General features: G+C 37.6%; 1 protein-coding gene across 1 annotated transcript in view; it reads left to right on the top strand.

Moving 5' to 3' along the window:
- The window catches only part of b4galt2 (UDP-Gal:betaGlcNAc beta 1,4- galactosyltransferase, polypeptide 2), a 263,725-nt gene that overhangs the window by 26,630 nt on the left and 220,343 nt on the right, over positions 1-16,752 (top strand). The window contains exon 2 of the mRNA XM_007229297.4: positions 12,136-12,582. Coding sequence (XP_007229359.2) covers positions 12,240-12,582 — 343 coding nt within the window. The 5' untranslated portion in view covers positions 12,136-12,239. The remainder of the gene's footprint in view (positions 1-12,135; positions 12,583-16,752) is intronic.

Here is a 16,752-nt window from a genome sequence, read left to right as displayed (position 1 = left end):
GTTCACTGCTCACAGCCGCGTGACTCTGTTTATTATGTATAAATCTGCGCTGCACGCAGAAACACTGTGTTTGAAAGTGCAGCGTTTCAGCGTTCAGTGTTAAAACACATATATTTGCGCTGGAACACAAAATCTTCTCGCTGTATTTACTTTTTCCGTATATTTATATTTAACGTACTCCCGTGTTAGACAGCTCTGACCAATCAGAGGACACAGGCTGCTCGCGTGGTTTATTGATGCGCATTTTGGTGCATTTACATTTATGCCATGTGAAACCAGACCGAACAGAGCGAGAAAGCGCTCCAAGTAAACGCCCTAAGAAAAAAATGCTAAGGGTCTTTGAAACTAGTTTAGCTAATATTACTATCCTGGCCCTGTACAGCTCAGATTTTTCAGCTGGGGAAACAGCCAGTTTGTGAAGAAACTGATGCAGAGTATGATAAGTGCAGATGAACACTTTATTTTATTTTGTAAAATGGAAAACGGACAGTTTTATGACGTGGCAATAAATTGTTTCTTAGTGTGAACACTTTTTCATTTACTGTCACAATTTAGTAGTGAGTAGAGAACAGGGCTGAGTATCGCAATACGATACCAAAAAGGCACCAACCAAAATGTCTTAGTACCAGAAAAAAAATTGTGGCTTATTTTCAATACTTTGAATGGAACGCACATAAATGTTCCAAACACGAAGAGCATGCAGTTTTGATTTGTTATCATCATAACCAGCACCTGGTTTAGTAATTTGTTGGGTTAATGATGGTAAATCAGGTGAGCTGCTGACGGAATTGAACACATCCAGTGGCAGTGCTGGTTGAGGGCATCCAGGAGAAATCTGGAACCAAGTTCGCTAGATCTCAACTACTTTCTTTAGAATGAGAAACACTTCTTATAAACAGTTTTTATTTTATTAGTCATAGAGAGCATTGTAATAGGGATTAGATGACCTGCACGGCAAGTTTATGTTCACTCGCTTTATTTATTTATTAATTCATTTATTTATAACCCACTTTAAACTAATATATTAAAGTTTATTCGACTCTCGCCACATTTCTGCTTTGTTCCAAAGGGCAATCAGATTGGAGATTAAGTCAATGCTGGCTTTAAGATCCAATTAATAATGGATTGGGACAGCACTACAGCAAAGCCTGTGTGTTATTAAAATTTGAACATGCTGCTCCAGCCGTGTTGCCAGTTCATTTGGCGGACTAAATTTGAAGCTCTCGTTTTCTGTGTCCTCGCTAGTTTATGACATAGGTTGTGTGTGAATTATTCAGGGGTTGAGCTGCTGTTTTGAGTTGTGTTCTGCTGTGGGTCTGTCTGGCGTTGGCTTGGTGCCAGGGTACAGGTCTCTGGTAGTGAAATGGTTCAGTGATCAGAGTTTATTATTTCAGTAGTTTATATGGGTGGTATTCAGGCTGCACAGTATATTTATTCCTACAGCATTGTGTGCATAAGCAGTATTCACATTGCAGGACGAGTACAGTATCATGTAAGGAAATTTTAACTGCAGCTTGATGTGACTTATTTGATACTTATGAAAGATTTGCATGGTTCTCATTTACCTGCATACTTACATATCTATAATTTATACTCCAATAATTGATACACAGCACATTATTGATGTTAAATGACATCAAATCATTAGCTTCTGGTGAAAATCCCAGTCTTTATTTTTTCCCTACATTGTAAATAAATACGAAATCATACAGACTATGAAGGAACACTAATAACTAAAAAGTAAATAAAAGAGTTTTTCTAGGATTTAAAGCATAAATTCAGCAGTAACAGGAAAAATCTGTGCAAAACTGTGCTGGACTGAGCTGCACAGCTTTCAACACCTGCGTTTACAAGCACGTGCCCAACCATGTGGATGGAGGCCATGCGGTTACCTTGTGTTTACTCCTGAGGCTGGTAGCTCTGATGAACTTATCCTGTACAGCAGAGGAAACTCTTGCTCTTCCTTTCCTAAGGCAGTCCTGATCAGTGCCAGTTTCAACATAATGTTTTTAATAGTCTTTGCGACTGCACTTGAGGATATTTTTAAAGTTCTTGAAATGTTACGGTTTACTGACCTTCGTTACTTTAAGTATTTATTTTCTTTACTTAGTTGAGTAGTTCTTACCATAATATGGATTAGAACATTACTCAAATATTCACTATTTACTGTATAACTGTAACTCTACCTCTTCACAACTGTAAAACTGATGCTCTCAAACACATTAAGAGACAAGAATGTTTTAAGTAATCAACTCTTGACGAGTTCAGCACAGCTGTTAACTGAAAGTCTGAATTCCAGGTGACTCTACCTCATAAATCTGACTGAGAAAATCCAGCAGTCATCCAAGCAAAAGGTGCTACTTTATACTTTACTTTATGTTTATATTTTTTATGTTTTATTTACTAAATAATTAATGTGTTTAATTTCATAGTTTGGTTGATTCATCTACAATAGAGGACATGTTAAAATAATGAAAAAACTCTGAATTTAAGATGTGTCCAAACTTGTATGACAATAAATATTAAATTTAAAATGCATTTTCTTTCCGATATCACGCAGCTATAGTTAGTAACTGGACATTTTTTTTTGCAGGTTTTCATTTATTTTGCCACTTTTTTACCATATGTATTAGAGCTGGGCGATTAATCGATTTTATCGATTCATTTGAATTTACAATTAAGGACGATGTGTTTTTATAAAAATCGATTTTCTCTGAGTTTTAATTTTCACCACCGAAAAAAACTCACTGAATTTAAGTCACCTCATTCACCACACAGCCTGTCGCTCACCTCGTCCACAGTGTCTCCCTCTTTGTAAAAAGCTAAAGAAATAACTAAATAAATAATTATAATAACATTAAACAACACGGCAAAAAACTGATTTATGTAATTTACGTAAAAATAAAGTTATTTTGAGACGTGACTGCCTGTTTAAAAAGCAACAGAAGTTCATTTGTTGAAGTTCATTTGTATCATTTCTAACATATTTAGAGTGTTTTTACTCACTCTTTTCTCTCCCACAATGTTAATCCTTTACAGCTTCAAAAACATGTATTATGCAAATTAGGGGATGACGTCATTTAGCGACTTTTAGGGGATTTTAGTAGGAAAAAAAAACGATTTAAATCTAAAATCGGATTTTTATCACCCCGCTCTAATATGTATATTTGTCTTGTTTTTTTAAAGCAATTGCATGGCTGTTTCAGATTATTATAATTATGTATAAATCTTAGCATAATATACATTAGGTCTGTGCATTATAGCGTAATTCTGAGAGAGAAGTGCAGGGAATGGTGATCTCTGTGTGAGGATGATGATGATGATGATGATGATGATGATAATAATAGCATGGAGAACAAACAGCTTTTTTGCTCAAACTCTTGCCAGGGGCCTTTTTCCACAAGGTCCTCGCAGCTCTGATGAATATTTCACCAGTATTAGTGCTGGGACTTGAACATACAAAATGCTCTTTGAGCCAGTTCACTCTCTCCGCTCTCTACTCCCCCCCTCATGTCCTCTTTGGTGCAGGCCGGGGAGGCCGGCTCTAAAGTTGCTGCTTTACTGCAGTATTTTTAAAGGCAAAGCTGAGAAAATTCATTCAGTGTGTGTGTTTTTTTTTTCTTTCTTCTGTATCGACTGCTAAAACTCTGAGTTCTGAAGCTGAAGCTCTGCTGTATTGATGATGCTCTGGCGCAGGGCTAGCCAAAAGTTTTGCCCCATCTGAGCAAAAAAGTTGATCTAAAGGCCGTGAAATAACAGAATGTGTGTGAAGTTTGCCCGGGATGAGCTGGCTGAACGAACCACTGAAGTAAAGCCGGTCATTATAATGGTAGACGTGGTCTGGCGTGCTGTATGAGGAGTCCTAGCGGGCTGATTTCTGCCCCTGGGCCTCAGTTTGGACAGTGCTGCTGTAAGTAGAGGACCGTATCTGTTCCTCTGCATCCTCCCACTCCACACCCCACCAGGGAACGCTACATGCTGCTGCTCTGCTGCTCGAGTTTCTGCATTTTTAACAGCCTAAACTGATCAAGGAGGAGAAGTCTGGCGCTCACGATCGTTCTCAGATTCAGCTCAGTCTGGAACACGGTGATCCACCACACGACTGCTAGAGGATCTCTGGTGGCAGCAGGCAGAGGAGGGTACGAAGAGTGGCACAGCACATAATCATCATCAATCTGAGATGATTCCTGTGTGCTATAGGACATTTAAATTCATTTATTTTTCGTTCCCCTTAAACCAGAATGATTTGACTCCAGAAGAATCCCTAGAGATTATTAATAAACTAATATTCAAACTTTTATGGCCATGATTAGTTTCATAATGCCTTTAAAAGAAATCTGCCCTCAGAACTTTGAAGCCCTTTTTCCAATTTTCCAAATTCTGCATCAGTTTAGTCATCATACTCAAAAGCTCAAAACATTACAGAAAAACCTTTCACCCTTTTATTTCAGAAGTGAATTAAAAGGGACAATGACATATCTTAGCGAGTAAGCTATGTCTAGAACATGGCCACCATTTTAAAGCTGACATATTTATTTTGGGAAAGAAAAGGATGTCCTATGGTTTTTGACTCAACCTGTATAAACACTTTTTCAACTTACATTACCAGTCAGAAGTTTGGACACACCTTATATTTAGTGTTTTTTTAATGTTCTAAAAAAAGTCATCCAAACTATGAAGGAAAACGTTTCCTTATTAAACAAAAAAAATGTTTAAACCAGAATATGTTTTATATCCTGCCCGGATCGGACTACACAATTTTAGCCCAATTTTGTCACCATGATAATGTGGCAACTGTCGTTGGTGATGGTGAGTAACTACAGGGGTTGGACAATAAAACTGAAACACCTGTCATTTTAGTGTGGGAGGTTTGATGGCTAAATTGGAGCAGCCTGGTGGCCAATCTTCATTAATTACACATTATTGCACCAGTAAGAGCAGAGTGTGAAGGTTCAATTAGCAGGGTAAGAGCACAGTTCTGCTCAAAATATTGCAATGCTCACAACATTATGGGAGACATACCAGAGTTCAAAAGAGGACAAATTGTTGGTGCACGTCTTGCTGGAGCATCTGTGACCAAGACAGCAAGTCTTTGTGATGTATCAAGAGCCACAGTATCCAGGATCAGCATACCACCAAGAAGGACCAACCACATCCAACAGGATTAACTGTGGACGCTGTAAGAGGAAGCTGTCTGAAAGGGATGTTCGGGTGATAACCCAGATTGTATCCAAAAAAACATAAAACCACGGCTGCCCAAATCACGACAGAATTTAATGTGCACCTCGACTCTCCTGTTTCCACCAGAACTGTCCGTCACCACAATAAATGATTCTGGTCTAAAACCAGGTGTTTCAGTTTCATTTTCCAACCCCTGTAGTTTCAGCCTGTGTGTGGAGAGTGCAGGGAGAAGGGTCAGCAGGGCACAGTGTTTTTCTATCTCAGGGTGCACCGCTGGCCCCTCTCTACTTGCTAAACCGCAAATTATGATGTTAATTATAGTTCAGTAATAATTAAGAGTGTTGTGATGCGTGTGTTTAAGCCCTGTGCTTCGGTGTGGTTGGCTCGGGGAGTGTGTGATGGTGTTGTGTTAAGCTTACCTCAGGCTGGATTGGTAGCAGCTATCTCTCTGGGGTTTACACGGCGTAACTGTGGTTGGTGTCACCCTCCAGACACTTCTGTGTTCTGTAAGAAGGCCGTTAATGCCATTAACAAAGGGATTCCTTAAAACAATCATGCTGCCTGCTGTGGATCTTTCCTCTCGTGTGCCCCAAAACATTGGTACTGTTTTGGGGGTTTGGACCAACATACTGATCTCAATTTGGTATTAATTTTAGTATTGTGTAAAGCATGTAGAGTAAAAAAATAAAACCCCGCTATTATCAATTATCAACACATTTAATCATTCACAAAAACGCTTGTGAACAAAATCTCCATGTGTTTGCAGCAAAAAAACAGCCTTTAATTTACTTAACCCTTGTGTGGTGTTCGGGTCTGTGGGACTCGTTTTCATTTTTCATCAAATGATACTAATTTTTTTTTTTTTTCTAACTCAAACTCATTGGCATTGGCTCATTTTTTGTGAAAAACAAATATCAAAACACATTTTCGAAAACACACACTGTACCCCCCCCTCCCCCCCTACACATTTATATTACATACAGTATGTTTGGCCAAGGGCTAATAAACATTGCTTCATTTGTAAATTTGAAACTAAACAAATTTTCTACTCATATCTTGAGTTTAATTCATTTTCTTTTACATTTTATTAAAAAACTAATAAAAAAAGAGTAGCACTTTTTGAAAGAAATGTAACATAAGAAAGGTAAAGGGCAAATATTAACCATGTAAGCTGTTTATATTGCTTACAATTTAGGTGAAGCAAGCATGTGTAAAGCATTTTAATGTAAAATTGCTTAATTTTGCTGAATTAAATACAAGTAACAAAGTAAACAAGTAACAAAAATATGAACACCACACAAGGGTTAATCATTCACAAAAACACTGGTAAACAAAATCTTCATGTGTTTGCAGCAAAAAACTGCCTTTCATTGACTTAATACAATACAATAAGTACTTATGCTATTTTTTATTTTATTGTCTAATTACCTAACTTGCTGTTTTTAGTTTTTTTTTCATGTTCACTGAGAGAAATGTCTATTATGTGGTTCAACAAGTGCAGTGAAGTCAGTCTGGTTCAGTTACTGAGGGTAGAGCTGCATGATATTGGAAAAATGTACATTGTAAATGTTCTTTTTTTTGAAGGATATATATCATGATATTAAACAATGCAGGGCCCATGACGCCACCAGCCCCGCCCCCACCCATGTGCTGTCTTGCATCTGGACCAATCAAGAGCTGAGTAAGCACAGAGCACACAAAACCAGAGAAAAACAGCGAAACAACACTAATCGTCCCTTTAGTCAGGCATTTAAATGGCTTTTTAAAAGTAACTGGAACTGGAAATATCTGTGCTGCAAAACTGTGCTGGACTGAAGTGCACAACTTTCAACACTTGCTGACGTTTACGAGCACGTGCCCAACCATGTGGATAGAGGCCATGCGGTTACCTTGTGCAGACCTCCCCTTGCACTTCTCAGGCAGCAGCAGCCTGTCACTCACACAGACACAGAGACAGCGCTGTGTATCTACTTCTTGTGTCAAGTATCAAAGCGTTGCAAAATGACATGTTTGATAAATTGCATTAAGTGATATCACATGGGAAGGAATATAAATATATATAAGGAATATAAAGTAAAAGAGTAAAAGTGCTGGTTTCAAAACTACTTAAAATATAAAAGTAATGCAAGGGGAAAAAAATCCATTAAGAACAAAAGCTTAGACCAGGTCACAGGGTCCTATAGTGTACTGCCCCCCCTTCCCAAAACACATTTTTCTAAAAGCCTTAATGAATATAAATGTTAATGTTGATAAATTTGGGATGCACTTGGCTCCCTAGTGTTTCAGCTGCATATCTGCCTATTAGAAATTAATGCATTTTAATACAATGCAGATATATTTCACTCGAGTTCTCTTGAGTCTCTTCATCCTATTCTGGATTTAGTTGTTTTGTTGAGAAGCCAGAATAAAAAAAAGCTGACATGAAATAGGAGTAACAAGGCTATTTTAAAAAGTACAGTAGAAAGGTCAGATAATTGTGTGAAAATGTAAGAAGTAGAAAAAAAAGCCGACTGACAAATTAAAAAGTTACTTTAGTAAGGTAAAGGTAACTAAAATGTCTTTGTACTTTGTTACTCGACACCTCTGGTGCTGCTGTGGCTCAGCAGTTCTGTCAGGTTGTATCTTCTATCTCCGTTAGCTGTGGATGTGGATGTTCCTGGAGGCAGGTGTAGGTAGGTAGGGTGGTGGAGCTGGCGTGGAGCTGGTGTGAGCATTGAGCTGCTGGTTCTGCATGTCTGCATATTCCCTGTAGGAACCGGAGCAGGGCCGGGCTGCAGAGTGTGAGGCTTTTATACCTGGTATATCTGTACCTGCAGTCTGGAGGGAATAATGGGGAGTGCCATCCATCCATCCATCCATCCATCCAACCTCCCGCTGCCCCCACATGCGGTCAGTCTCTGGGAGAAATACAGAGTAGCCAGGCCTGGGCCTTCTGCCCCGTCCGCCCCCGGGGAGCACTCACCAGGCAGCCAAGTGTGAAATCAGGAGCCTTTCCCCGGGATGTTTTCTCCTGCGATCGTGCCGAGAGAGACAGAGAGAGACGAGCAGAGGAAGAGAAAATTGGCTGCAGGCCTGAGAGATCAGGCTTCAGTCTGTTTATTCGTTTGCTCTCTCTCTCTCAGTGCTTTGTCCTGTCTGCTTCATTGGAAAAGCCCTCAGAGCTGAAATTGCTTGCAGCGAGGCTTCGATGGCTGCTCCGGTTGATCCTGGCGAGCCTGCAGAAAGTCATTTCCTTACGATTGCTCAGCAAAAACACTTCATCTGGAATCGACTCGTTTGTTTGTGGCTCTCACTTGATTGTGAAAATGCCTTTTTTTTGCATCATTTCTTTGTTTTTAATCTATTTCTAATTTTACTTCATTTTCTCCCCAATTTGGGAGGCTGATTTCCAGTGGCTGTTTGAAGGGCAGGGGCCAAAAAAGAATTAAAGGGCCCCTACTAGTTTCAGCCTGTGTATAGTACACAGTACAACTTTGGACACACCGTCTCTTTTTCATGACTATTTACATTGTAGATTCTCACTGAAGGCATCAAAACTATGAATGAACACATGTGGAGTTTTATACTTAACAAAAAATATATATATATATATATTTTAGTTTCTTCCAAATAGCCACCCTTTGCTCTGATTACTGCTTTGCAGTCTAGTAGAGGTTAGCATAGAATGCATCCTTTACTACTGGAAGATCAGCCAATTGGGCACTTTTCTAGAGTTGCACACTTTTGCAACAAGTGTGGGTACCAGGGGGATGGGCATGTTGTATTATTTTCATCATATTGTGGCGTTCTGTGGCATCAAATATGGAAATGCTTATTAAAACGTAGGCGCTCTAAACTCCTTAAGATTTGCCCCTTATTTAGACTTACTAAAGCCACTGCTTTATTACTCTATGTGGTGGCCATGAAGTAACCAACACCAGTGAATCCATAATTCCTGGTATTTGCTTGGGTATGATTTGCAGGAAGTGAATTATCATAGAGAACCGTCTTGTGATATATTGAGGATCACAGTAACGTGATATCATCACTATGGTGGGCAACGTATCATACGTGTTACAAGGACTCTTCATCACTAGTAATGGCCCCAAAACTAGCAGTGTGAGAATGACACACCTCTTTTGAACTGCCACTGATGCAGCATCACTGGGTTGCCAGCGCCATTTCCCATCTAGAGAGAGCAAGGCCAGTTGTGCTGTCTCGGACTCCGGCTGCTGATGGTGAAGCAGCAAGATTTAAGATTCAAGCCGGCGATCCATTTTTAGAAAATAGTGACAGCACCTTTATACATGATGGACCTCTCAGAGCCCCTTATTGCGTATTGGAACATATTTTGATAGGCCTATCACAAGAATTATATTGTAGTATTATTGGACAATATATTGACATGACCTCAATATTAGTGTTATCATCAAAGTACTGTGCCCTTTTTGTCCTCAACACAATTCTTTATTCTTTTGACTTATCAAATGTATAGGAGAAATCATATTTTCATAGCTTAATCTCTTTTTACTTTCACTTTTTTCCCCTGTCTTTGATGCATGCATCTACCCTGCATCACACAAGAGTAAACAATAATGGTGAAAAAATTTTGTTGCCATTTGATGAAAATTGACCTAGATTTGCAGACAATGAGCACTTGCTCTGATCACAGTCAACTTGCTCTGTTTCGAAGATAGACTTTGATTTTCTAACATGATTATAATTACTGTGATATTTAACTGCAAACAGAAAGACAGAACTCTTTAAGCTAAATATGGAGAGAATAAGGAATACTATGGAAAATGATCATTACTAATTGCTGAACATTGATCTGTTTATCCATTGGGTTTACTTGGTGAGGAGATTAAGTTTTTGTGATCTAGTCAGTATGTGGAATTTGTTTAAAACTGTGGTTTTATGTAAATTAAGTTTATTTATTTATTTAAACTTTTCTTTTAAATCTGTTTAATTTTTTTTAAATATTTGTATTAATTAAAAATTAATTGCTCTTTTAAATGTTGTAACTGCATTATTCTGCTGTTTCATAAGTGGCAAAATTCAGAAATGAACAATAATAATATTAATAAAATCTCTGGGACAGTATCATCCGGACAGCAGTTGTCATGGTGACCGTGTCTGATGGTCTGATGATGAGAGACATGGTATAAAACAGTCATTTGATTTCAGGTTGAATTAACAGTGTAATAATTGATGTGAGGGAGCGTGGTAACCGGGGTCTGGTGAACTGATGGTGCACGGCGGTGTTGATGTAATGAGAGTCTGCTGTAACCAGTGTGTGAGTTAAAAATCAATACGTTATATGACGGATCTGGCAGGAGTCCAGACATGCGGGAGGTTCACTGGGAGTTATCTCAGGACGAGGATGACGAGAATAGACTGAAAGTTCGACTGAAAGGCAGACGGGTGAAGTGTAATAGGAGAAGCGTGTGATGTAATTGTGGCTTAGCTGAGCTTTTTTATCGTTTTCAGATCAACAAAATAAGAGCATGCACTGCAGCAGAGTAACATTCAGCACTTCAGTTACTTACTAAGTTAAATTCAGAATTAAATATTGGGTGTGAAACTTTATTTTATTTTGGCTATTTAGTTTAGTAAAGGTTCTGCCAATTATAGTCAGAATTTCAATAAAAATAAAAGAATGAATCTTTGATCACTTTTCAGATTTTTCAGTTTTTTTTGCATTTTGTAACAAAAGTATGTTGGATTCTACCATCAGATTTTTTTATCTGACAATTAAGTGCAGATTTATTGCTTTTCTGAAAGTCTGTTCGCAGAAGGCAGAAATAAAAAACTAATAATAGGAAAAATGGATGAAAAGCCATTTCTTCTTTTCTACAGCCATTAGAAAATTCTATATGGAGGTTTTACACTAAATTTTGTATTTAGCCATTATACAATTATTATAAATTATTATAAAAAAAAACTGATAAACATTACACTGACCTAACAAACATCTGTTCTGAGTCAAAAAATCTGTTAATACATGAAATTAATTATCAGTTTATGATGATATATCAATAAATACAACTGAAACATTAATTATTTACAAAAGTAGCAGCAAGAAAATGTAAAAAAAAGAATGGTTATTGGTTAAATCAGCACAAAAAACACAAATTTTTGCTCTCTGTCTGCATTTTGTTTTGTTGCTTTGCTTGTATTAGTGACTTTTATTTTGACAACTTGTATTTGTAACTTGTTTTGAGAGTGTAAGATAAAAAAAAAATTAATGACTTCAGTTTTGACAGTCTGGTCGAGTTCTTTTTAAAATGGTCTTTTAGATCAACTTTGTAGGTGGAACTGTGTTCTTTGGAATGATTATCCTCTATTCAGTAATTTTGTCTTTATGTCCTCATAGCAGTGCTCCAAAGTCGTAGAAAGATTTCTCTGGACCATAGAGACAGTTACCCATTTTATTTAATTTAATTTAAGGTATTTAGAAGACACCTTTATCCAGAGCGACTTACAACAGTGCTTCGTTGTTTACTTTAAAATGTCCAAAGCTAGTTTGTAGAGGATCAAGAGATACATAAAGCTTGATAATGTTTAGAACCCGAGGAGAATTTCTTTTTTTTTTAAGTTTAGTTTAGGAACTCTTTGAAAAGATGAGTCTTCAGTCTGTGTTTGAAGACCAACAAAAAGCTAAATATGCTCTTTTAATACCCTTGATTTCAGAAAAAACATTGAAAAAGCAGGTGTCCCAGTCTTTCTGTCCTTATAATTACAAGCCAGCAGCTCTTTTCTTTTGAGGTTCTTTTGAGATTTTGTTGATCTGATCTGTTTTGCTGCAGTTGTGAGTGAAGAAGATCCTACCCTCAGTTACTTTGTCTGATTATTGTAGAAGTTTATGTACAGTAGTTATGTATTCTGTTAGTGATCAGTGGTCTGATGTGTAGAGTGTTGTGTTTGTTAAATAAGGTTAATGTAACTGGTCCTTATTGTGTGTGTGTTTCACAGGAAACTCCTCCAGGTAGTTCAGGACTGTCCCTTGGTGAGGCAGGGCAGGACAGGGCGAGGTGAGGAGGGGCCGCTGACCGGATGCCCTTTGGGGCAGAAGCCGCATGGCCTCGACCATGAGCCGGCTGATGCTGGGCCGGACGCTGGAGCGGATCTGTAAGGCCGTGCTGCTGCTGTGTCTGGTGCACTTCCTCATCATGATGATCCTGTACTTCGACGTGTACAGCCAGCGCTTCGACATCTTCAGCCGCTTCAACAACGGCCGCGGCGCCAACGCCTCCCGCGGACCCCACCACTACTACTACAACTACTCCAGACCCAACACCACCTTCCCCAGCTACCTGCCCGGCGCAGACCAGCTCCTACCCACCGCCAAGCCTGAGGCCAACCGCACACGCCCAACTCCAAAACCCATCCCTCCCTGCCCTGAGGTGCCTCCTGGACTCGGTAAGAGATGCTCTCTTTCATCTTTACCCTCTGCGCTTTGTGTTTTCAGCACTATTTAGACTCAGACAGATGAACAGATGTACATTTAGTGATTTTAACAGGGCATCAAATACTAAATTTATAAACAAGTCTGTTTAAAAGGGTCTCACACTGATTTTTGTGGAAAGTACACAAGTTGAAAAGTTGGATCTTTTGTGCTTTTTGTAGTATTTGTTTTTAGCGGTTAGCAGATATGGTAAACCTCAATAGTTTTTTAATGGTATTCATCAGTTCACTTGTGCTTTAAATGAGTTTTTTGCAACATGAACTTTTGTGTTGTAATATTTTGGTTTTGAATTTGAGCCGTTTTTAAGACTGGTTTAGAAATTGTGAACAAATGTTACAAATATGTTACTTTAATATAAGTAAATATACAAAATTTTAATATTTGCTTGCATAAAAGATAAATCTCCGTTGCAAAAGTTGCAGTGTACGCCACTTTACCATGTATTACAGTAGCCGCATGCACAGAGGAGCTGGTGCAGAAGCCGCTCACGCTTTTCATGCAGAAACTGAAAATGGAACAGACTGGCAGTTTTTGGAGTTTTAAAGGGAGTTTGTACATTTGAAAAAGGTTTTCTACAGATGTGCAAATCCAGGACACTTAGGAATATGGTGTGGAATGAGATTCTCTGAAATCCTGTGAAATCTGCCCTGAAATTCAAAACTGAAATTGAAAAAATGAAATATGATAATCTGTATTTTTTTTTTTCACTTTTGCTGGTTAGTCACACAATTTTAATGTCTACCAGAAGACTCCGGAGGCGAGCATACAAAAAAAAAAAAATTTTACAAATTGATTAAAACAATATCTGAAGTTATTGGCGTAGTTGGTATTGTCTGCGTCATCTTTTTGAGGTAAGATGTAGCATCTGGCTGTAGTCTTCTGGCTGAACTTTCAATAAGCTTTCATTTTACCTTTCTTTTTCATTTTTTTGCCCTGCTCTGTGAACCTGGGATGGTAATATATATATATATATATATATATATATATATATATATATATATATATATATATATATATATATATATATATATATGAAAATATGTGGTTATATATAGACCCTATAGAGTTTGGAGCCAGTTTGTCCCACCCTTTCAGCTGTATATCTCCCATCACAGGTGATCCCACAACACGTCTTCTCCAACACATGTGAAGTCTGCCACCTCTTCTTTTTGGAACTTTCCTCTTTTTAGAGGAAAGCCCTGCAACTGGGTTCTGATATATCAGCTCACAGTCGTCTTGTGCTGATCAACATCATTCTAAGAATAATGAAGGGAATGTTCTATTGCTTTTATACAACAGTTTATAAAGTTTATAAAGTTAGTTCCACAACAAGTGAACTGTAACAGAACTGTAACTACAAAACGGCTTTTGTAGCCGGTTTATACAATAGCTTGAAATCTGGGGGTTAGCAGAGGTGGAAAGTAATGAATTACATTTACTCAAGTTACTGTAATTGAGTAGATTTTATGAGTAATTTGTAATTTTTTTAAGTAGTTTTTAAAATAGGTAAATTTACTCAAGTACATTTTGACACAAGTAATTTACTTCGCTACATTGGAACGCCCCGTAGCTTGCTTTAGCACAGCATTAGCTTAGCTTAGCCTAGCCTGGCTGGTTACCGTTCCGGCTATCAGACTGCGGCCGAGATGACTGATGGATTTTCTTTGTCTTTTGTACAAACAAAATAATCAGCAGTGGCAGATTCTTAAAACTGCTGTTCAAATCATGCATAAAGAGTGAATTTTATTCCCTTTTTATACTACATCATCCGGTTAATCAGGAATGATCACACAGCTGGATCAGGGTTATTTTAGCACTGATATTCTCAATAGATATTCCTAGAAAAAGCATGTTGTTGATTCTATAAGAAAATGAATCGCAATACAATATAATATGGTCATATTGTTCAGCTGTAGTGTGATGAAATGTGGGGGAGTGGCCTGTGTCGGGCGCTGCTGTACGATCACTTACTGCTAAAGGGGGGGGTTTAAAGAGGAAGATCAGGGTAATAAAAACCGGGAGGCTCGTCTTCATAACAATAAGAATAAAAAGGCTTTCATAACTACAGTGTAATACGACTCCCCCAACAGATCAAACGCCTAGTTATGCGCTGGAATGCCAGACAGAATGGTGGAGGGGCTCATGCCTGGAAACTCTTAATTAGCTCTCTTAGAACAGGAGATAAAATGGTAGAAGCATAATCTTGTGTGTGTGTGTGTGTGTGTGTGTGTCTGTGTCTGTGTCTGTGTCTGTTTGTGTGTGTGTGTGTGTGTGTGTGTTTGTGTGTGTGTGTGTGTGTGTGTGTGTGTGTGTGTGTGTGTGTGTGTGTGTGTGTGTGTGTGTGTGTGTGTGTGTGTGTGTGTGTGTGTGTGTGTAGGCAGGCACTGAGATGCCTCTTAGAGTTGTAATGGATTCTCTGCAGACTCCAATTAGTCTAAAAGCTGGTGTCCTGCTCTGTTTTCTCCACTTTGTGCAGAAGCAGAACAGATTTTGCGTCAGCATCCTCCCTCAGTATTTGGCAACCAAAGTTATTTTGCTGAAAACTGCAAAAAAAAAAAAGTTAAAAGTGGTTACGGTGTTCGGATGAGTAAGCCAAAAGAATGAATAATTTATACTGGACTGTAACTTGTTTATTTGAAGTCAGGTTATAACGCTGGAGTAGCACTGTTGAGGTAAATTAATGATTAGAATAGCACTTCTGAGGTAAATGTATGACTAAAATAGCAGTGCTGAGGTACATTTATTATTAGAACTGCACCACAAAACAAAAAAATATCATTAGAATATCACTGGTGAAATGAAATAAATTCATGATTAGAAGAGCACTACCTAGGTAAATGTCTGACTAAAGTAGCACTACTAAGTTAATGCTAATTGTTATTAGAATAGCATTGCTGAGGAACATTTATGATTAAATTAGCACTGCTGAAATACAATCATGATAAGAATAGCAATAATGAGAAATTCCTGACTAAAACAGCAGTATTATAAATTATAAATTATTATTAGAATAGCATTGCAGAGAAACATTTATGATTAGAGTAGCACTGCTAAAATAAGTGCATGATGATGAGAAAGGCACTACTGAGGTACATTTCTGACTAAATAGCACTACTTTATTATTAGAATAGCACTACTGGGGAAGATTTATGATTTAGAGTAACACTGCTGAGTTTAAAACATTATTAAATTAGCACTAATGGGGGATATTTATGATTAAAATTGCACTACTGAGCAAAAAATATGATTAGAATATCGCTGGTGAAATAAATTCACGATTAGAATAGCACTACCTAGGTAAATTCCTAAATAAAATAGCACTACTTGGGTTACTATTATTAAAATAGCACTACTGGGGAAGATTTATGATTTAGAGCAACACTGCTGAGTTTAACACATGATTAAAATAGCACTTATGGGGCACATTTATAATTAAAATTGCACTGCTGAGCAAAGAAATGTGTTTAGTGAAATAAATTCATGATTACAATAGCACCACCTAATTAAATTCCTGACTAAAACAGCACTACTAAGTTAAGTTAAATTATTAATAGAATAGCATTACTAAGGAACATATATGATTGGAGTAACACTGCTGAAATAAGTTCATGATGATAAGAATAACACTACCGAGGTTTTTTTTTTTTTTTTTTTTTGACTAAATAGCACTACTTGGGTAACAGTATTATTAGAATCAAACTACTGGGGAATATTTTTGTTTAATACATTACTTAACATAGCAGTGCTGAGGTACTTTTATTATTGGAATAGCACTGTTGAGCAAAAAATATGATTAGAATATCATCAGTACAGTAAATACATGTTTAGAATTGCACTACCTAGGTGAATTTCTGACTAAAATAACACTACGAAGTAAACTATTTAATGGAATTAGAAGCATTGCTGAGTTCATGATGATAAGAATAGCACTACTAAGGTACATTTCTAAATAAATAGCACTGCTTAGGTAAATGTAATATTAAATTAGCACTCCTAGGAAACATTTATGACACTACTGAGCTAAATGCATGATTAAAATAGCACTAATGGCGGAAATCTATGATTAGAATTTCACTGCTGAGGTAAATGTATTTTTCTTTCTTGGTTGGTCTGCTGGGACATTT

The sequence above is a fragment of the Astyanax mexicanus genome, chromosome 8, assembly GCF_023375975.1.
Source record: "Astyanax mexicanus isolate ESR-SI-001 chromosome 8, AstMex3_surface, whole genome shotgun sequence".
NCBI lineage: Eukaryota > Metazoa > Chordata > Actinopteri > Characiformes > Acestrorhamphidae > Astyanax > Astyanax mexicanus.
This window is presented reverse-complemented; position numbering and strand designations above follow the sequence as displayed.